We start from the raw sequence: 23,744 nt of genomic DNA, 5'->3' as shown, positions 1-23,744 counted from the left end.
CCCCTTCAAATTGAGAAGGGGATGTTCATAATAAGGAGGATGTGAAAGAGGACAGGAGAGTTAGCACTCTCCAGCTCTGGGAGTGGAGCTGCTGCTAAAGCTTTTGTTCAGACTGTCTAATGACAAGATATTCAGCTAAACAATCCAGGTTAAATTTTCCTTTGGCTAAACTGGAAATGTCCTACAAAGTACTGAACCAAAATAAAAGAACTTGAAGTTTTAACTAAACACAATTTCTGATATTTAGAATCACCAGTTAGGCATTTGGTGAATATCACAAAAACATTGGTTCTCTTTGGATCAAACGTAGAGAATTTAATAAAAAAATGATACCATGTATATCCTGACATGTTAGGAAATGGCCCTGATCTATACAGTTGTGTAAACCAGCCTTTTTTTTTTTTTTTTTTTTTTTTTTTTACCATCCCTAGCAGTTGAAAGAGGGGTGCCATCACTGTTGGGAATAGCAGCTCCCAGCTCAGTGGCAAGTTGAGGATCACCATTGGGGAGTCAGAGTTCTAAGAGGCAGCATAATCACTTTGCATCAGCATAATTCATTTTATATTTGTGATACAGGTGCAGCAAAAAGGTAGCAATGTTGGGAATGAGTATGGCTGCTCAGGGGAATGTGAAATGCAGCTTCCTTTTTCCTGGTTGCGCCCACTCACATCCAGACTGTTGACTCTGGAAAGGTTAAAATAGCAATGTAAGAAAGTTCCATTTCAACAAGTGTTAGAAGTTACTTTAGACAAATGTTAGTCAGACGCTCCCCAGCCTGCAGTCCAAATGGGTTTTGTACTTGAAACAATGAACTGTATCCATGTGAGATAATCTAAGGCAACGTGTTGCAAAGGGACACTCAAGCAGAAACTACTCTCCAGAGATACTCTGTCTGTAGCACGGTGATGAGGAGCCTAACAAAGAACAATGCCTGCACCATCTTCTTAGGGATGTTGTACTCTTATGTTACGTTACAGTACCAATATAGCTATGCTTTTGACTATGCTTTATCACAAAACTGACTGCATTTGGTGTTATCCTTAAGCTCTAGCTTCTGAAATCATAAGACCATCTGAGAGTGATCAGATTTTCTTTTAAAAGCAAGGCTGTAGTTCTCATTGGTTCCAGAGACAAATCAGACAGCACAAGGACCCATATTTTTGCTTAAAACAAGCAAAGAAGGTGATATTTAAAGCCTACACTGATGTCAAGAGATCTGCAGTATGATTTTAAATGTTTCTTATCAGCCGTACTGAGCATTGCAAAAAGAACAAAGGCATGGCTCTGAAGCCATGCTCTTTTGAGCATATGATACAGCCAGAAGCTTTGATGCTATTCTTTAGTAGGTTTTCCTTACAAGGGAATGGTAAGAAAAATGTTGGAAAGCATATCAAAGTTGTTAGCAATGTTTTACCAAGAATACCAGTCCACCTGGATCCTGAATTTGATCCAGTCTAGCAGCTTCTGTGTTCCCAAGATACAGGGGGAAAGGCACAACATTTTTTTCTGCATCCTCTTTTTGTAATCAGCAAAAAGTCAGCCAAACATTGCTAACCTCCTCCAGGAAGCATCCCTGATAAGTATAACATTCAGGCACTTAATGAGAAAGATTAATGCACACGCTTAAGTTTAAGGATATTTTTAAGTGCTATGCTTTGAATCTGAGCCGTGGAGTAGATGACTAAAGACAAATGGCAAACATTTATGAATTTCTGGACTTGTTATATAAACTACGTAATCTGCAAGCTTGGATTCACTTCTGGGAGGTTAATTAACTTCCATCTTCTGTTGTTTTTTGCTCATATCTTGTCTCCTCGTCTTCAACCCAGCACACCAGACACTATGGGCTAGAGCCAAACAGCAGTGTGACATGAAAGTTGGAGAGGGGCTTCCTTTGCTGAAGTCCCATGCTTACACACCTGTGTATCGTGTGACCAGAGAACGAAAGTTTGTCATGTGAGCTAATGCAGAGCAAGGAATATATGCTCAGATACGTTCTCCATGTCATATGAGAATTACCTCCACCTCTGTCTAAACTCATGTGCATATAGATGTAGATATTTTACAGTAAGGAAATAAAGAATGTGAAGTAGGCTTACAAACCAAGGGTGAATGGGCAAAGAGTTGATGATTTAGTGCTGTTAGTACAGAATAGGGAAAACTATGAAAATTTATAAGAAACATTTACAGAAAATAGGATCTAAATCATATCAAGTGGACATGTGTCATTCTTCACTTATGCCTTCACCTGCATTGCCAGTTTAGATCATAAATGGTTCAAGAGACCATGGACACACTTAGTTTACTGGTGTTCTCAGTTATGACTATTTCACTGTGTGCTTAACTTTTGGGGTTCTTTTTCTGAAATGCACCAAAATGAGGTGATTACTTGAGAATCTCGGTTGTTGTTCTCAGGTAAAGTTCATTTCTAGTTCTCCATCATGGAAATAGTCTTGAATACTTGAACTTTGAAGGGATGAGCATCAGAAGAAAATAAAAAGGCAGAGTTTGAGGCAGTTCAAAAAGTCATATGTAAGTGTTTGAGATTGGCAGCACTGGTTTCTATAGCTTAACAATTCCAATTTGTTTTTACGTAACTTGGGAAAGGTGCTTTGCAAACAAAGTAGCTGGTAAGAGATAAGAGAAGAAATAAGGAACCTGAAATTTGCCCAGCAGCCTGGCAGTAGTTGACAGAATTGACTTTTTTCTCTTCATTGTTATGTCTAAATTTTAAAAGAAACAGCATCATTTAAGTATCTCCATTACTATATAACATTGATTATAATTCCGTATGTATTTGTTGATGTGTGGAGATTCATGTGCGTGTTGCTTATTACTACATTTTTATACTATTCCCTTTCTCTCATTTCTCAATTTGAGGCTCTTGTCTTGTTTTCTTTAGGTTTGGGGGATTCTGGTTCTCAGCTTTTCCTTTTTCAGAATTGTAGCGTTTGTTTCTTTCATTTCTTGACGTAAATGCTCCAGTCGCCTAAAGTGTAGCTTCAAGCAGTCCTTTGTGTGACTAAAAGAAATTAGCTAAATAGCACTGTTTAATTAATTTCAGGACCGCCTCTTTTTCGTCATGGAATATGTAAATGGAGGAGACCTAATGTTTCAAATTCAGCGCTCACGCAAATTTGACGAACCTCGATCCCGCTTTTATGCAGCAGAGGTCACATCAGCACTCATGTTTCTTCACCAACATGGCGTCATCTACAGGTACTTTTTTTGATCAAAAATAAAGTATTCTTGAGGCTTGGGACTGGTTTTGGCTGAAATCCTCTGTCTCTTAGCAACCAAATTTAGATTAGTTGTTTGTTCCAATTTGCTTACATAGATCTTTTTTTGGCTGTTTATCATTGAGAATGTTAACATTTGAATAGCCTCTGCAGCCATCGCCAGCTGTGTGTGCCAGTTTTGTATTATAGTCCAAATAAAGTGGTTTTGAAAAAGCTTGGCACAGTGCAACCCAGATCAGCGCAATCTCTTCACTTTCCACTCAGTGCCATAGATTTCGTCTCGGTTTCTAATTCCCTGACACTTCCTGAGTTTGTTTGTCCTAGTCGTCTCCACTCTGATACAATCGGGATGCTCGTTTGCAATGCTTTACTTATACCCCTTCCTCTTGACTGTTTGGGTGAAGGCTTAGTCACCAGCAGGAAGGGGCTCTTTGCAAACAATTTTGATTTGCTTGCAAATGCCCTGGATCTATTTGAACCTCCGCCCCCCACCCCAAATCTCTAGTCTTCAACACCCATGCACACACAGAAAAAAAGTGCATATTGTTGCACTGTGGTGAAGAATGCGTTTAGGGATAGGCTTTTATTATTAAAAATAAGGAATGACTTTGAAAATTTTCACCCTGATGTTAATGTGTTTTATTAAGTCCTTTTATCCTGTCATTTCAACCTTCCTCTCTTTTAATTTGTTTTTAGCAGCATGTCATTGCTTGCAATAAATTTGGGCTTTCACAAGCAGTGTCCTTTACAGATTTTGTGATACAGGTCTGTCCTGTCTGCTACAAATTCTGAGTTCTGTGAATCTAACTGAGTTTTGATATTCTGTTGGTATTCTTGCCCTCTTTCAGGTTATCAGTTTTGATTTGGGGTAGTCATCTCAGGGACAGGCAGTCTCAGATTTCTTGAGCAGAAACATCAAGATGAGGATGTGGAATTTGTCACATCCCTGGATTCATATTAAGGCTGCTCTCAAGAGTACTAGAAATTGAAGGAAGTTAATTTTAAATGTTTAGTAGCCAGGACTGAGTGGTAACTTCCATCAGAGGCCATTGGCTTTCTCACTAACTGGGATTCAAAGGGAAACTTCTGAGAGGAGTCTCCTTTCCAGAGACATCGCAAACAGCAGGACATTGTATCTTCTGAGGAAAACAAATCTCTGTGAAAGTGGTCTTTCAGTCAAAAATCCAGTTTTCTTTAGAAAACTTTTTTACCAGCTGCAGCTCTTCATCTCCATCTTTTATTAACACTGGTATAATGTTTGCATACTGGGTTGGACTTTCAGCTCTACCACTTTGCATAGGTTTGTTTTCAAGTGCTGAAGGTCCAACACATTTCTTACCTTTGCTGCCCATACCACATTTCCTATTCGTTGTCTGCATTTATTTCCGAAGCTATGTATTTGTACATTTAGATAGTAGAACATGACAACTTCTGAATTTATAAGTATTCATCATAAGGGAAACAGACAAGATTGGTACTTTAAAAAGTGAAGGATTTGGAGGATTTGTTTCCATAGAAAGTCTTAAGCTAATTTCCTCTTCCTGAAAACTGGAGTTTAGACACTTCGTAATTAGCAATCAGTTTAGTGATTTCTGTGAACCAACAATGAAGAATTGGTAAAATTACCTTCCCCCGTCTTCATACAAGTGTGCATTCACTCTCCCCTTCCTTCTCCCATCCTTTGACACACATCCTCTTCTCTCTTCTCTCTCTCTCTTTTCCCTTGTCTTATATGTAGCTTCTGCTGTGTGTTGGCTACTAGCTTGCATTCAATCAGTTCATGTGCCTGCATTCTTTGTATGACTTTTAAATGTCAAAATGCTTCAATCCCAAGAGAAGTGTCATTCTGATGATACAATGCTTTGTAATTTAAATTTTGCAAAATACTCCTGCTTCAGAGACTATGCTGACATGTTTTTGGCATGCTACCATAAAACACTAAAATTGTAAATGGCGTGTTATATTGGGTGTGTTATCAGAAGAGGCAAAAGAAGAAAAATAACATGAGTTGTAGGATGAAAGCAAAAACTAAAAAAAAGCAACAGGAAGAACTTTAGGAACAGATTTAGTTGTATTTGACAGAGGCTTTTGGATCTGGACATAGTTATATCCATAAGAATAACTTGTTTTCCCAACTAGGGGATACTAGGAGCTTCAACAATTCTTAAAATGTATATCCCAGTTACTCTATAAAATACAAGTACAACGAAGAAGTTAGAGATTATCTTAAAAGAAACGTCACAATTCATTCATAACGTGCCAGGCCCTGGGAGAGTGCTTATGTTGATGTCAAGCATATGTTAGAATAGTTGTCTTGCACAGAACAGTTTCAGCCTGATTATTCCATACCTTATTGCATCGTTTATTACAATGCTAAAAATGCATTGGGATCAAGTCACTCTCTTACATCCCCAAAGCTCTTATTAGCTGGCAAACAAGGAAAGGAAAGGGGGGGGGGGGGGGGGGGGAACAAAAAAAGAAAAGAAAAGAAAACCAATGCTTCTGAATAACTACCAGTCATAACTACTTAACATGCCTTCAGATATTTTAATAAAGAATACTTGTCTTCTGTGTAATTATATCTCTAGAAAAAACATTGTGGTGTGAAATTAATGGTTATTCTCCAAAGTGGGAAATGCTGCTTGTGTGGGCAATACTTCAAGGAAAGTGGGGAATATATAAATAAAGTAAGATGTTTGATGGAAATGCAGGTTTCAAAATAGCTTCTATACCTTCTGATCTTTTTTCAGTCATGTATGTGGAAGTATTTGTGTGGAGCTAAACATAGTTATATTTTTGGAAGTAAATAACTAGCTTTAGCTCGTGCTTTGGCTTGTTGGTTAGATTTTTAGAAAGTGCTATGATGATACCAAATGATCATCTTTTATAATAACTAGTTTATCCTCATTTCCCTTGAAGTTCAAAGAGAAAGCTAGCTCCCTGTTTGGCAATAGAAATTATTCTGTAAGTTCACATCTTTGCAACTGGCCCAACAGTGTTTCCAGACTTGTCCCATTATCTGTGTGTTCCCTGGAAGTACATACCTTCCTTCTGTTTATCGAGTTTATGTTGGAAATAAAGATTATCCTCACAATTTTTATATATACTGTTACTAAATGTATCTTGTTTGAGAGATAAACTTTAGGATAATTTTCAGTGTGGCATTTTTAAGGGTATAATGTTATTGCTGTTGTGTCAAAAACACTTTAACAACTTAATAAAAATACCTGTATTATACCTGCCACCTTTCCTCTCATCTGGCATTCACATTCAGCTATTCAGGCACATGTCAAGCTGGGACCTGATAATACAAGTAGCGTCAATCAGACACTAGAGAAGTTTTAATCACACTTTCTGGCAGTCATTGTTGTTTGTGTTATGCAATTCCACCACTTTGAAAAAATGTATCCAAGCTTCAGGAATTAAGACTAGACTATAGATCTTATTTTGCCTGTGAGCTGAACTGGACTTTGAACTCATGGTGAAAGGTTGTGGACTATGTTCACTGTCACCCGTTCACTGTCACCTGTCACTGAAGTGTGGTATATTTAAAGTCAGTCATCGTCAGCTTAATATATATTCTGATATAGGGAAGATGCAACAAACTGGCTGATAAGAACTGCCAGTTCCATACTCCCCTCTTGTACTGACTTTGAATGTTCCTGTGCACTTTCCACAGATATATGTAAATGTTACATGTTCTTGTTTCACCTGCAGTTCTTGGGTGGAGGATAGGAGTATCCACGTGGGTGTCTCTGGCTCTCGTTGTAGACGTTCAAGTGAGGTGACGCAAGTGGCCCACTCTGGCCTGAAATACATACAAAAACCTGTTGTCTTCCTAGGCAGGACATCAGCACTAGAATGGGGTACCACTTCATTAACATAAATGCCTGTGTCCCCAGTTCGTATCTGATTTAGGGAATAACCATGTAAGCTACAAACCTTGTTTCAGTGACGACCTGGAGGGCCAGGAGTTGCATGTCGCGTGATCTCTGGCATGCTCCAAGACCGTTCAAGTGATTAAACGAGGTGTTCTCTCTGAAATACTAAAGACGGAAAGTGAATGTACACAATTTCAGTTCACCTGAGAGGATGAAAAATATCTTAACTGGGAAATTAGTGTCACCTGCTTTGTGTTAACTCATTCTTTTGGTTTCAAATGTAAGCTTTGTGAGATGTTGCCTTCAAATTGTACAGCACCTGGTCACAGGGGAGTCCACATTTGTAACTATGGGTTATCATGTTCCTCAGCAATATGAAGTAATAATCCAGCCTGTAACTTGCTGCAGATTTCTGAGGCTCTGTGCACTCTGTAATTAGTACATTGGTCGTGATGAAGGATATATGAACAGTGAATTGAGGAGAATGCAAATATAAATATGCTGATGCCAATCCTTGAATACCTCTGGGCTTTTTCTGTACACAAATACCCCAAGAACTTGTTTGAACACTAACTGAATTTTTCCTTGGATGATCAGTTTTCCAGGCATTCCTGTTTATCAGGGCAATACACACCAGTGTTTCAGAAAGAAGACCTGCCTAAAATTAAAAGCATTTTCATTAGCATGTTTTTATGTGAAATAAGAATATTTAGAAAGTCTGACTTCACTGGTGGTTGTATGATTCAGTGCAACCTTGGCAGAATAACGAGGAGTTATATTTACAGTGATGAAAATGTTGCATGGTCAGTGGTTAACATGTTAAAAGTCATCATTCTCCCAAGTTACCTTACTGTGTTATTTCCGAGTGGCAGCAGCCAAATAAAATTCCACTCCCCCCCTGCTTTTTTTTTTTTGCTTTTTAAAATGCAAAACTAGACATTTTGGTTTAAATTTGTTTTTAAGTATGTAAAGAGCATCTTATTGCTAGTCTAAACAGTTAAAGGTTAAATTGGTGCTTGAGCTATGGTCCATGAAGGAGGGCCAAAAAGACCTTGTACCCTCATATAACATATTCAGACCTAAGCACTGGAATATCCTGAACTTAAGCAGGACTCTGCTACAGACAAGTTACAGTTTACTTCTGGTGCAAGTGAGCAACAAACTATTTCCATCACCTTCAATAAAAGCAGGAAGCAAGGAGTGAATTGTGCTGCAGCATGTGAGTCTGAGTCCTAGTGTCTCCAGGGACTGCTGCTCAAGCCATGCCACCTGGCCAGTGCTCCTGGCCGGGTTTGCGCCCCGGGCTACATCCATGCTCTGCTCTGCTCTGCCTGGTCTAGTTTCCGAAACCGAACATGAGCTCCAACGGGATTTTAGTCAGTGGCCTCCTGCCCTCTTTGCACTTTTTCTTGCTGGATCTAGGCAGGCCAGCAGTCATGAAATGCATAAATAAGCAGGATGTCTTCCCCGCAGGAAAAGGCAGTGGGCTGGGGTGGAGAGGAGCAGGGCTGAGGGAGATGAGAAGCAGGAAGGAGGGTTGGTTCCCAGGCTTCTGGCATTTGGACTGAGGGAGTCCACCCTGCCGTCTGCCCAGCTTATGTATTGTGCTAAAGGCTGCTGTTGTATAGGAGAGTCTTTGACAAGGTTTCCAGCTGTGGAAGGATGAGTAAAGGCTGTGGGAATAGGATATGAACCACGCAGTCTTGCCAACAGTAGAATGCTTTCTGAATTTCTCCTGGGTTTGGAACATAAGAAAGTCCTTAGTTGGCTCTTGTGTGGGAGTTGGGTATGCGGAGGAGCAGTGCTGGGCAGTTAATATTTAGAAGGATAGACCAGCACTGTTGACCTCATTTGGGGAATGACAAGGTACTTCCAGGGGGAGTTCCTGGTAGCGAGGTCGGCATTGTTTTTTTGCTTCATGTTTATTTGGTGCAAGATTTTCTTGTTTAATGACTGTTTGTATAGTGCTGTACTGTGTAAATAAAGCTATGACCTTTACCTTCTGATAACAGTATAGGAGTGAGTTAATGTTAAATGAGAGAGGGCAGGGAGTGGGAATCTGCCAGGGTTAATGCCAAGTTTACATTCCTGTGAGGGCAGCCATGTTCCGGTACACTCGGTAGAAACGGCAACAGCGCTTCTCAACATATAATAGCAATGAAATGTTACAGAGCATATTTGTATTTATTTCTGGGTAATTGTCAGTGATTTTAGATGATTGATGTCTGTGCTTTTATTTTGTAACAGGAAGAAATGTGTGTTATCTTTCTGCATTTGATAAGAAGATTTTAACTGAGAGAAACAGACACAAAATAAAAATCCACTAGAGCTGCAGTGCATGTAAAACTGAAATGTACTGACACAAGACAATCCCTGTAGTTTTCCTAAAATACTGAGACACACTTTGTTTCTACAGAAACATGTACACTAGTTCCAAACAAAATCATATCTTCAAAGAATTTTCTAACAGAAGAAAGAGAATGCTTTTTGTTTCATAGTGCATTACAAATCTCAAGGTGCTTCCTAAATGTAATTCTGCTGCTAACAGGACTGAATTTTGCTGTGCCCTTCAGTCATGTTTGTCTTCAAACAATGGAAAATATTTCTTTAACCCAGTTGCAGTGGTGCTGTAACTATGTCATGTTAAGGGTGAGGCTTTGCCTTTTTGCATGCTATTGAATGCATCTGCCAAAGTTTCATAGTAATACAGAGAAGTGCACAGCAAACGTGGTTCTGAGGCAATAGGCATTTCACAAAGATTTTGTTGTGTTCTTGAAATGCAACAGAGAAGTTGGAGAGTAATGCAAAACATTAGATGAAAACATGTAAGGAACTCCAGTGTTTTTTAAATAATGGTATTAAAATTACTGAACAGCCTTAAAAGAAAATTTGGGTGATACACTTCAGTAAAGACATTTGCATACAACTTTTTCCATCTTTTGGTCAGAACCTTGCTACTTTTGGCTCAAGGTTTGCATTTATTCTCTTTGTCCCTTCTTCCCCTCCCCCCTGCTTTAATCCACCTCCTTGTTACAAAAGAGCTTATCACTTAGATGCTGGTCCAGCAAACAATTCTGCATGCAGATCACTGTACTCATAGACTGAGTTTGATTCAGTGAGACTATTCGTATGCATGATGTGTGCAGCTTCCTGGATGATTTGGGACCTTGGTTTGACTTTTCAGATTGAAATGTGTTTCTTTTGAAGTAGAAAATCATCACATTTGAGAATGCACTGTTATTAAAAACCATATGTTATTTTGCTTACCATTGCAAAAGGCTGTGGAAAATGAGAATTTAGCTGATCTGAAGGCTAACCTAACTGATTTTTCACTGAAATTTTTGAAAACTTTAAAAATGTCTGTGTAGCTGACAACTCAATGTAAAAAAACAGAAATAATACTGTTCACCAGGAGATTAACTAAAATGGCCTAATGAGCTAAAACAGAAAATACAGCCAGTAAGAACCCCAGCATTTTGGGGAGTGCATCAAAGTCTCTACTGCTACCAGAATAAACAGTGGTAGGATTACATCAGAAGGACCTTGGACAGACTAGGTACAGCCTAACCAGGGAAATCAGAAAGCGGAACGAAATGGGTCAGGTGGCAACGACTGTGCTGAAAACGAGCGGAAAGGTGAGGGGTAACAGGGCCAGAGTGGTAACGAGTCACTTAGCTTACCTTCTTGTGTCAGAAGTAATGCCTGCCCCTCTCCTTGGCTGTCAGTGTTTCAGAGAGTCTGAACAAGCAGCTGCCCAAGAGCAGCAGACAGTGGCAGAAATACATTGTCTTCATCATCTCAGCAGCACTGAGTATGTGTGGAGGAAGCAGATGTGGCACAGGACTAAGCAGGAATGGCAGTAAGGCAAAGGCCAGCTTTTACTGAGATGGAACCTTGTGTGGTTTCTGCACTGTGTGTGATACAGCCAGGGATGGATGGCACCTAATTGAATTTTGACACACCCCCCAAGACCACTTATGTTGGGGGTATAATGTTTTGGGTTCAAAAAAATTCCTACAGAAACATCCAGCTTATGAGGAGAAGCCCAAGCAGCACTTCTTACAATGTACACACCAGATGGGTCTTCACTTATTGCGTCCTGCTTCTAAGATTTGTTTCCAGTAGTCAGTCTTGTGAAACAGCAGAGAGAGAGAAAAGGTAAAGGGGAGAGGCCAGAAGTAATGCCAATACTTAGCACAGGTAATGCTTTTTCCTCTAGACTTTTAATTTCCTCCTGCTGATCTATGGAAGTCACAGAAAATACCATCCTTCAAAGCATGTCAAATGCAGCTGTGTACATTTTTTTAATGTAGATTTGACAGTGGCAGTTATAAAAGTGTTCTTCACAAGGTATTCCAGCCTTAGGGCATGCAATTGCCCCTTCAAGGGGAGGGAAGAATGGGATGGCTTCAACAGTAGATAGCCAATACAGCAGCTGCTGTGGGTGTACCTTGGTATGGAACTGAATAATACAGAAGCAGTGCCCTAAAAAAAACAACCAAAGAAATCGTGGTCACTAATAATCTGAACTGAGGAACCTCATGTGCTCAAAACATGGAATATTAAGGATAAAATTAAGTAGTAACAAATAAACATTATAGCACTTCATTGGGTATTTACTTGATTTATTATAGGGTTTCCAAGGGAGTTCCTATCGTCTATTAACACCTATTTAAAAAAATGCCTAAAAATATCCTAACAAACAGAACTAATGAGTCAGATGGAATTGCTATGGTCAGTTAAGTGGGTAATGGATATTTAAAAGCTTCCAAACGTGAATAAATCTGAAACAGCTTTAAAGGAGTACTTGTAGAACAAAAATAATATGCTCTTAAGAAACTGCCTGAGTACATATTTGCCTAAACTTAACCACCAATAAGAGGACAGCAAGCATTTATGGTACTTTATACTGAGGACATAAAAAGGCATACCAAATGTGTGCCAGTTCATTTGCTGATAATCTGTAGTAGGTCCAAAGGGGCCATAACTGTTATAAAGAGGCCCTGATTCTCATTTATATGAAAGTCTTTAAATACCTGATAGCATAAAAAAGATCCTCAGATTCTGAACGAGGAAAGCAGACAGCAGCTTGGGAGCATACCCCTTGGCACAAGGCTGAAAGCAGTCTATTGCAAGCTGGTTGAAGCTGCCTCTGCCAAAACTCTGTAAGGTGGTTTCCACTGACACTGACGGAGAAATGCCCTGAGCAGAGCTGAGGGAAACCCTTTGGACAACGCGGGGTTTTAGGCAGGTTCTCCTTGCACTTTTTGAAAATTCACAAAAGAAGGAGGGGATCTTTTGTCAGCCTCCACAAGATCAGAGTGAGTGGTATGCTTGCAGACATAGTAGGACAAAAGTTCTGGTTTTCTGTGGGTGACCCAAGAGGAAAAGGATTTGGCTATGATGTTTAAAACATCTGCAGATTGGGTAGAAGTTGTTCTGTCCATGAGCAAAAGGGTCTTAAGAAATTTTGAAACAGTGTCCTGGAAACTGTCTATGTAGTAATAACAACAAAACATTAACTGATGTTAGTGACCTATAGCTTATAAAGCCAGAGATAATTCAGTGACAAATCTGGTGTAAGTCATTACTTCTACAGCCTTTTCTCCCCTGGCTCAGCTATGGGTGCTCCTAGTTAGGCCATGATAATTGTCTGTATAAGCCCAATGCAAGAGAGATTTAGGCTAAAATCCCAAAATCCTGCCATAGAAAACGGGGTGGTTTTTTTACACACCTTATGTGATAGGGTCCATTTAAAAAGCAGTCCAACACAGTTATGTTTGCCTAATTACTTAGTGGTAGCATGGAAATATGAAAGAAAGTGGAAGGGATGATGCCTGGGGTAGAGTGGGCAGTAAAGGGCTGAACTGTACGACTGCTTATGGAGCACTTTATGCCATCATTTAAAGTCTGAGTCTGGGTTGAGAAGCACACTATAGTGGCCCTTAACTTTTCATTTGCTATACTATCAAGTCTTAGCACAATGCTACAAATGGCTACAGAGACTCTAAACAAATATCCACATTTGTTTCAGGGTTGGGCAAGGTTGAGTTTAATACACTGTATACATGTCTTTGGGATATAGCATAACTTCTGCAACTTCTCACCTATTTTGTTTTAAAAGTGTTTTGATAATCTTTCTCAGAGATCCATTTGTTCATGCGTTTTTAATTGGTATTCAGAATGTGATAATACATAATAAAAATACATTATAAATGTGATAACAACATGACATGGGTGTACAGAGGCTGCTGTCTGGTGTATAAGAGACTAGTTCTTTAAAAATCATGACACCAGAAGAGCAAAGCAATTTTACAATGGAATTCAATTGTACTCAGTGTGCTCAGTTTAAGGCTGTCAGAAAGATGCAAAGAGACTTTATTGAGTATTATAATTTAATGAAACTTTATGTAAAATAGATTTTTTGTAAGCTGTATAGTTAGGTTTCTTGCTAGTCTTTGCCCAGGTAACTGTCTGGGAGTTTTATAGGATAATTACTGATCTTGTCAGAGCATAGAGTCTGGTTAGCAGGTCTCTGGAGAAAGACCTAGTGGCTGGGCATATAGAAGTTACAAAGACAATTCCTCAGGCTCAAAATAATTATTTTTTTTTAATGTTGACAAAATTGTTCAAGAACAGCCCACTTTGGTCAATAGTTTACATTATAATCCTACTGAAGTCAGTATTTATTAGCAATGACTACCCAGTAAGTACCAAATATTAGAGATTAAAATCATATTTTAGCCTCCCAAATCTTGTATTCAGAATTGCTTCTCTCTTTTCATTTAGGCTAGACTATTAGTGTCTTTTTGGTAGCCTCTCTGTCTTCACAGCTGAAGGTAAATTGGTATAGCACTCTGCTGACCTTCATGTTGACAAAAGTGAATACACTGTAAATTTCCTAAGTCATGCCATGTTTTATTTCATGTGAGTAACCCATGAGTCATCTTTCCATTGCATTCATATTAATTAAAAACAGTGGGGTGCATTCTATAAGTAGATTTTAAGTGATGATATTATATGTTGGCACTACAGCCGAAGTAGTGTTCCTGAGTATGTGTTTTCTGGAGGAGCTACATTTGAAACAATGCTGGAGCTGAAACTTCCCGCACAAGAAAAGATTCTCTAGGAATGTTTGTGCAGCTTTCTGGCAGAGGTTGGGGGGCAAAAGTAATGTGATTTTGCTACACAATCATAATTTTAATAGAGTCTCTTGTAAAATATAGCTTTCCGTATTAACATATATAAGCCTTTTTAATTACATTTTGAAGCAAGGTTTGGAGTTGCAACCAGCAGTGCAAAGCATGAGCTTCTGTGACCTCTGTCTGGAAGCAGCATTAGGAGCTTATTTTTTGTATAGATCAACATAGGAAGGGCAAGCAACTCCAATTTTTTCAGGCATCTTCTTCATACTCTACATAATAAAGATTCTTCTTCATTTTGCCAGAATACCTCCACTGCAGTAATCTTCCATCAAACATAATAGAAAATTGTCAACTCTGCAGAATTTTGAAACAAACAAATCTATCTGTATAACAATGCTTTGAGAAGGTCAAAAAACAACATAGATTTAACTCACTGTTTATACAAGAATTTCTGCAGAAATCTGTTAAACTGCTGTTGACTGCTGCTGTTTTGATCCTTGACAAGTACAGCAGAGTTAGAAAAGGTTTTAAATTAAGAGCCTGCATACCCTTCCCAAGTTCAGACCATGTGATTGCGTAAAAAGATGTTTAGGCATGTGAACTATGCTACTGAAATCAGAATAGAAGCAAAAACTATTAAAATCTTTCTTCTAGAGATTCCATATAAGTAGACATTTTCTTGGAAGCAACGTTCTTGCTGAGTTACGTCATTTCATTTATGCTATATAATTTATTTAGTCCATTCTGTGTAATATTACGTGCACCACTCTGTGGAAAGGCTTTCCATAAAAAGTCCCAACAGGTTGAACTGAGACCAAAGTGAGGTTGGAAAAAATCAGTGTCTGTACAAAAGTTCACTGCAGAAGTTTGTGGGGGTTTTTCTGACTAAGAAAGCTTTTTTCTCCATGGAAACATGATATGGAGCTTTAACAGGAGTCTGCTTACTGCTAGGAGCTGTGTTTGTTCCCTGCTAAGGACACCCTTGGGAGCATAGGGAAGGGAATTCTGATAAGTTTGTTTCTTTTATAAAAAGAAACAGTGTAAAAACCTTCAGGAACCCTTCTGCTTTACACTTCTGGGCATCATAAAGCTGCAGAGGGCATTGGCTAGTACAGAAAGGCACTGGAATGTTTGTTGGCTCATGCTGGCGCATTAATGGCTTGCTCAGGATATGCTCCCAACCACCTGTGTTTGGCCATTTTATTGTATACCCCATGTTTTGGTTGCCAGTCTAAAATCTTTTTTTTTTTTTTAAACATCTTTAAAAGTTTACAGAGTGTACAGAGTTTATTCAAAGGAATGAAAGAAAAAGATGACCAATTCAAGTTATAAAGTAGGTTCCCAGCGTTGCCATGTTTTCAGTTTTTTCCCTGAATCTAATGGTGGTTCTGTCTGTTCCTGATAGAAGCACAAAATAAGCATTGTTGAGATTTGTGCTGCCTTTTACAAGCAGACTGTATTATTTTAAGAGCTCTTCATCTTCACTGTGTGTTCTCATCTTTGAGTATGTTGAAGGTCTGGTCCCTTGGCTGAAAGATGGGGATTTACGTGAGTGTCATTAGTTTTCTTTAGATAAATAACCTCAACTGAATTAAAAAGAGAACCTTTACTAAAGCTTTGAAGCTAGAAAAAGGGAGGGAGGGCAAGGGAGAGCAGGACTTAAAGGTGAGCTTTGGAGGCCATCTGCTAGCACTGAGTAGTCTCTACTCTGTACATCTGTGTTCAGTAGGTAGATAATAAGGTTGCATGATGAGTTGGCTTTCAGTCTTACCACAGTGTTCAGGCAGGCTGGTCTTCTCTTTTATGTAACAGAACTGGACCAAAGCACGGGGTTGTCTTAGCAGCTGCTGGGAAAACATGGCATGCTTTTCTCTTCTTCAACAAGTCAACAATGTGCTTGGAACTGGTCATTATTCTGAGGGAAGTGTCAGCATTTGCGTTACGTTTACAAGTAAAAGAATATCGTTTGGCGTTCATGGAAGAAAAAAAGACACTTTCTCTAGAAAAAGAATAGGGTCAGAGCACAGGACAAGGATGCTATATACCTTAAAATATTCAGTGTGACAGCAGGATGACAATGTAGAGGATTGGATCAAATTATCCTATGCTATTGTAGCTTTGGCTTTTGTTTAATAGTAATTTCCACACCTACACTTGATTTTAATAGGCAGCATGATGGAAACAATAGTATTCCAACTGAGGGAAGTTTTTGGCCCAGTATTGTGATTGTGAATGAAAACTTGCTTCCCCTGTTGGACTTATATCATACTAAAATCATATTGGTATTGTTACGCAGCATGAGGTTGATTGACCTTTAGTCTAGGGGAAGTGTAAGGCTAACAAGTTAAATGCTATTGGAAACAACTATCTAAATCATAAATTCAAACTGCCCTGGTTTATGCATCTATGATTTAAGGAAGAAATGTAGAGATGTGGGATGAGATCCAGGACTAAACATCTGAAAGAGAGAGGCTGAAGTACTCAACTTTAGTTGATTAAAGATATTCTGATCCTGTTTTTCTCTGGTGTCTTGACCTTACTAAAGTTCACTTAATGTGTAATGGAAAAAACAACCAGTTTGATAGCAAAATACAGGAAATGCCTTCAGTCATGGCTGATTACAGTAGCAGCTTTTCTTCTGCTGGTTTGGGGGGGGGGGGGGGGTTAGAATGCTCTTTCAGTTGCCTGAAACAATGTAGAATAATAAATGCTTTGGAGGCCTTTATTTGGTATGTCCAAATAGAGCAATTAAATGTGTGGCATTTTGATGGATATGCATGTTGGGAGTTTTTGCAGTTGGGAGAGTGCTATATGACCCAAGTGAGAAAAATTAAGAATTATTACAAGGCATAACTTCAAAGCCTAGCAAATTGGGGGGGTGCAATTCCACCATGAGTAATAAGACAAATGAATGCAGGTCTTTTTTGAAAAAAATCTGCCTTCGTTTGGCTTTCTCCTACAAAAATGGAAGATTTGCAACTAGTTCAAATGAAGTCTCTATCTGGAAGACAGGAAGCTGGGAAGCAGCTTATACTGAATATACACAAAGGCCCAGATTCTTCTCACCTAACTTTAGGAACGTAACTGAAGCTTCCAAGTCAGGATCCTGCTTGTCCTGGAGTGCATTTACAGTTGGTGGAGAAGGGTAGGCCTCTTTACGGAGCTGTGCAGCCCACATGTTCCATGAATTATCCTTTCAGAGATATCTGTGGAGATGGCCATGGAAGGAGCCTGGGGCAAACCGTCGTACCTCAGTTAAACCCTAATGTCTGGTGGGATAAATCTGGATCAGAATCCTGGAAAATACAGGAAAGAAAATTACCATAAAACCAGCAAAATGTTTCAGAGCTCTAGTTACATTCATGTTTAAGGTAAATTTCAAAAATGGATGGAATTGTGGTTGATTACATTATATCCTTTTATTCTGTCTTTCCTATTATCTGTATAAGGCAGTAATATATCCTCATTGTGGGTTATTAAAAGTTACAAGGCTTCATCGCTGAGATAGCTGAATGAGAACTGCTACAGAAACAGAAGGTGCTACCTGGATAGACATACATTTGTTGGCTCTATGTTTTTCTATTCTGTGTAAGAAAGCTTCACTCAAAAATAGGAAAGAGAAGAAAGAATTTCAATCTTTCTGGTTAGGGCCAGAAACAATGCCTGAAACCCAAGTACTCTTTTCTTTGTGTTTGCATAATTTGTATTCCATTGTTGTTCAAATAATAGTGATTTTGTCAGCCTACCTGCTAAGGGCACTGAAGAAAAAAAACCACTGCTTTTGGATTCCAAAGAAAAACTTTTAAACATATCCAGACTTAATTAATGTGTCTACTGATAAATTTGCTTTCTAAGGTTCTGGTAACATTTTTTCAGAATTGAGTTTTCAAAACAATCTGACAAGCTTTTCTAGCTTCACACCATCCTTTCACTGTCTTTCATCAAGTGGTTTTATCAAATAACAATTTGGTATTGTTTTGTTTAAAAGGATTATAGACATACATAGTAGGCACTTCTAGTTTGTCCTCCACCTAACCTATTGTTACAATATGTGATCTTATTTTTATGTTATTTGAGATATAAAAATAAGAGCACAAAGCATTGAACCTCACAGAATAGAATACCACAGCTTGAGTCAGTCCTTGGCTAAGCCTGGGGACCTCTATTGTCTTCAGTGGGATCACCGAGGTGTCAGTGAGGACAGGGTTTATCACATTACATATTTAGCAATGACTTAACACGTGGGCTTTGTAGCAGAGGCTGAAACAGTAAATATCATTAGTGGTAGTACAGATTTCACCCTGTCATTCCCAGCATGAATACATAGAGCCAGTTAGGAATTTTTCAGCTAAAGTCTTCAAAATAAAAAGTTAGAAAATGGTATTTTTGATCGAAGTTGAGACAGTGAGTGAGAAAGAAAAAAGAAAATCCCTGACAGAGCAGCTAGAAGCCTTAATGTCAGGGCAATTATGGGGGTGGTGGGCAACCAGGATGACGAGGCAGCTCAGCCTCGGTTCAGAGCCAGTCACTGTTCTGAGCAGCAGGCCATTGGCTATTTGCACGCTACTTTCACAAAAAGCTTTGAACAGTCTGTGTTTTCACCCAGCGTGGAACACAAATGGTTTGTAAAATCTAAGAAACCTTAAAGAAAAATGAGAAAGTAATTTGCTATCTAGTTTAGCTGCAAGTTTCTGAGGCAGATTGTTTGTCTTATACAATAGGCCTAATAAGAAGCCAGCTCTGTTCATGACAGTTCCTACTTGGTACAAAAATTGCAGGCCTGTGGGCTGTGGGAAGGCAGAGTTGCCACTGGGATCCAGCACAAAGCTTGTCTAAATCAAGGCTTTGCCAGTAAGCTAAGTCAAGTGGCACAGTTGTAGCACTACATCCCATTCCTGCCTCAGGCTCATGGAAAAATCATTGCGGTCCCAGGTGTAGGGGTCATGGAAGGATGAGGTTCATAAAGCAGTGTGATGTGAATGTAAAAGGCAACCCTCTCTTGAAAAAGAAATAGAGACGGCTCCCCTCTGTGCTTAGCCAATTTTTGAGAATGTTTTACATAATGCGTATTTAAACTTGTACATATTTCACTTATGTTCACAAATAAAAGTGTGGAAATAGTAAGAAAGGAGAAGCCACACAAAGGAAGGTTGTTATGTACAATGCATTTATTTGTCTGCCCATTATTTTAAGGAAACTAAGCATAATAAGATAAGCATATCAGGCACTATAATGTCCTAAGCTGCTACAGACAATTGTAAGAAAGTTATGGTCAAAGCCATTAAAAAGCCATATAGAGAATTTCTTTTATTATGCTACCAGAAGAGTCATTGGTTTCCGTAAGCTTCTGGAAATCAATATTAAACCTTTGTTCAATACATCATTAAGATATCAGTAAACACTTAGGGCCGCATGATGAACACACGGCCTTCTTTTCCATCTCTGGACCTTGCTGAGCTGAAAGTTTTCTCAATGGTAGACATTGCTGGAGCAGGTGATGTTATACATCATGCAAGCCATACTTTTGCCTTGTAACAACTAGGGTTTACAGAGCCACAGGTAGTAATCGTGTGTTTATCTCCCTCTGATGTCCTTGGTGGGTAGATAGCAAACTGTCTTTTGCTACATCCCTTCTCCCGTCTCTGCCACCCCCTTAGTCCACAACATATTTGTGCAGATGGCAGGGTGATGGATGTTGTGTTATATAAGGAAAGTAAAAGTGTATGTTTTTAAAAGTAAACATGCCTGACAGAGAGTGTCACTATGGTCATGTTAAAAGTCAGCATTTCCCACTAATGTTTACCCTTGGTATCTGAACTATCACTGTTTTCTTCCATGAAAAGTAGCTATAGTATTTCTGACTTTATTTGAAACCAAGTCTGTGCTCTTAATTAATCTGCTGCTAGCCATTATACATACTGATACACATCAGTATAAGGTGGGTTCACTTTATTCCAAACTTGGTACTGCTGAAAAGCAGCAGTTTTCAAATCTGCACAGAAGGTTTTTCTGTATATTGCTGAGTACAGGTCTGCTATAGTTTTTGTGATAGATAATATCTTTATTCTTTGATAATATCAAGTAATGTAACAGTGACAAAGAAAATGTGTATCAGAAATCCAGTAATCATTTAATGGGTCAATATAAAAGCAAAGCAGAGAAATTGCAAGACTTTCAGATAAACACAGGCAAAACTTCCTGAGATCTCCTACAATAACAGAAGCAGCAGAACTATCTTTTTCTCACCCAGGTTTCTCCCTACTCCCTCCCTGCTAGCAAAAACTGCCCTACTGTCATGAATCCACTCATAAGCATGAGCAGTCCTATGTGTTTCCTATTTCTTACTCCATCAATAAGGGAGGTCACATCAACTGGTAGAACCTGACATCCAATGATGCTGTTGTTATGGCATGTTTATGCTCACTAACATCAGAAACTATGGGCTCCTTCTTCCCCATACAGTTTTTCAAATGGGTAAATATTATATTAATAGTTTGCATTTGCTTAGATATTACAGTTTGGATTTTCCCCATTTACCTCTGATCTCTTGGGGGTGGGGAAGGGGGGAAGCCTTGCTGATGTGTTGTGACTAAAACACTGAAAGCAACAAAAGAATCCACTAGTGAAGTACAGTCCTAATATATCTGTCCCATAGTTTATGTATGGAAATGGAGATTAAGTTGGTGAGAGCTAATGACTAAAGAAGCTAACATCAGAACATTAAAATTGTTGACGTTTCTTTTTGTTTTCTGACCAGTTCCATCTATATCTCCATCTTGCTCAAACTGTAACCTAGTACATTAATTGTCAATATTTTGAGGATAACAATGTGTTTGAAGGAGTGAGGCAAAGATTTTGGTGAATTTGTCAGTCTTCCAGAAAATACCGTTTCAGACAGTGTGGTACAAATGACCCGAGTTCTATGATACTTACTGCTTGTAATTAAAATTTATGTTGAAAATGCAACATTTACTAAAATTATAGCAAAGAATAAATTTGTACTGGGTACAGGAGTGACCTATTGTTGCAGGTGAATGTCTTTGTCTCAAAAGCAGTTTGGGTACCACTGAGTAAGTTAAAAAGTAATTCTAGGAATGTAGAAGTCTCACCTTAATTAAATAGAAAAAAAATTTCATCTTACTCGTTGAAGTTGCTAATTGATATAATGAGCATATTGCCTTCAGTTATGAATTTCAATAACTGCAGTAACTAGAGAATGATTCTGATTGTTTTCCGTGTTGTTGGGGGAAGTTTCCCATTTACCTTCTGTGGTTTCTTCTGTGAACAGCTTGTCTATTTAAAGCCTGCAGAGAAGATGTGATTTTCCCATGCAGGGGAGCAATGGCAGTGATTTCAAATACACTATTGAAAGGTTCATTGCAGTTGAAAGTCACAAAAAAAAGTGGTTGTTCGGTAGCTACGTACTTTAGCCTTATGTTGCTTTCGGATCTTTCCTCTTTGACGTTCTATAGATGTTTAGTAATGTACAGTCCTTCATTAAACTTTCACCCTATAAAGAAATATTCTTGCTTCCAATGTTATTTGTAGATAATAGTTATTATGCTTCATTCTGACTTACACTGTGAAATGTATATGCTTTCTTGTTTTGTTGCTCATTCAACCGTTAAGAGTAGAAGCAGATGCTGCAGAGGTATTTCATTGTAAAGTGATTGCTTAAACCAGCTTGTGATCATGTTTCTCAGCTACTTGATCTTGTTCTTCAAATACACATTTATTTAGTCACTCATGTTTACCATGTTCAAAGGCTACTGTTAGTAATGTTTGGCAGACTTTCTGATTTTACTGGTCAAAACCCATCTGGACTGTTTAATTGTCTTACTTTCAACAAGAAAATTATCTGTCGTCTAAATGACACGTGACACATAGGGCCACACACACAAGGCAGTTATCTAGCTGGCTACTCTTGGGAGTCAGTCTTTAAGAACCCAGTCCTGTGAAGTGCTCCTCCGCTCTGCATTTGTAGGAAGCCAGGGCAGTCAGTGTCTCATGGCACTGGCGTGTGGAGAAAGGAATGAGTGTTATGGAAGTTTTCTTGCAAGTTACCTGCAGTCAGCCCGCTCTTCTGTTCTGACTTGCACAAACATACTGTTTTAATCCTGATTCTTTCTTGAGGTCCTGCCAATCTTTACAGCTTCTGAGGTGATTGCGATGCTGGCAGGTATCCAGAAATACAAACCAAAGCTTAAATTTCTGTTTAAAGCTTTCAGAGAAATGAAAAAAATTATTTAAAAAAAAAAGAAAAAACAAACAACCCAAAAGCAACATTTTATGCAATTGACTGCTCAAGTCAACTGAATGACCGTACAAAGTATCTTGGCAAACAAACAAAGGAGAGAAATAGCTTAATGTAGCATTACTGCATTCAAGCAATCTCGGCATTTTCCTGGCTTAACTGGTTAGGTTGTTTGCAGTTGCATGTAATTACTCAGGTTGTAGGAACTCATTTTGTCAGACACAGATGACTTTCTTAGTTCCTACAAAATGAGAAAAAGAAGAATTTAATAGACGTTTGTCACTGAGCTATCTAACACTGTATTATTTGGTATGCTCTGATTTAGAGGTAGACAACTGGTGCTAATACCAGGAACTAAATAAAAGATAGAATGGATCAGAATGGATCATTTTATATAGACAATTAATTTACACTCTGGAGATTGATAGCTGTTTACTTCACTTTTTGAGAGGTAGGAGAGCTGGCTGTTTCTTACAACAGTTCTGGGGAGATCTAGATCTTAAACTAAACCTTAAAAGTTTTTTTTCAGTGAGACTGCTGTTTCCTCATCTCTCTCTGTTTTGGTTTGGGTTTTTTTTTCCTGTGAGGTGTTAAATAGCACGTTACCTATTCTCTTACATTTATTTAGTTAACTAAGGTTTCTTTTTCCAAAGTTGCATAATTAGGGGGGTTTGGTGATGTTTTTTGTCTGGGGTTTTTTTTGTTGTTTTATTTTTTTAATCTGGCAACTGTAAATTGACAGAATGGTTTTGAATGGTTTTCAGTGCAAGAACTTTTATGGGCTATGACAATCTTGCGGGCTAGCTATGAATTTGGCACTTTGGCAGACTCCCAGCTTACCTTTTAACCTCCCACCTGTACTTTAATGGGAGTCATGCTGCTGCTGTTTTAGTCTCTTCCAAACTTCTTTCGAAACTCTGGTGTGCTTTGTGATAATAAAAATCTACTGGTATTAAATTCCATTATTGAGTGAGTAATTAAGCTGATGTCCTCAGTGCCTCCAATAGAGTTTTGAAGAGGCTTATAGACTTCACTGCTTTGTTTTGCCTTGATGAAGGGGTCCCAGATGTTTTTCATGTGTCAATTAGGATTATAGTTTGGTAAATGGTAAGAAAGTTAAATTGTTGTGCTTTTACAGGTAGGCTTGAAATTTCACTGTCAGACTTTACAGGTAGTCAGAATTTAATACTTGGAGTCCTTGTGGTTTTCTCTTTGCTCAGTTTAT

The 23,744-nt window shown here is 38.6% G+C and overlaps 1 protein-coding gene across 1 annotated transcript in view; it reads left to right on the top strand.

The window, feature by feature from the left end:
• Window positions 1-23,744, top strand: part of PRKCE (protein kinase C epsilon) — a 300,046-nt gene that overhangs the window by 243,069 nt on the left and 33,233 nt on the right. Inside the window, exon 11 of the mRNA XM_049833478.1 lies at window positions 3,065-3,219. Coding sequence (XP_049689435.1) covers window positions 3,065-3,219 — 155 coding nt within the window. The remainder of the gene's footprint in view (window positions 1-3,064; window positions 3,220-23,744) is intronic.

Source organism: Accipiter gentilis, chromosome 30, assembly GCF_929443795.1.
Source record: "Accipiter gentilis chromosome 30, bAccGen1.1, whole genome shotgun sequence".
Lineage (NCBI taxonomy): Eukaryota > Metazoa > Chordata > Aves > Accipitriformes > Accipitridae > Astur > Astur gentilis.
The sequence above is the reverse complement of the archived record's forward strand: the minus strand, read 5'-3'. Positions and strand labels throughout refer to the sequence as shown.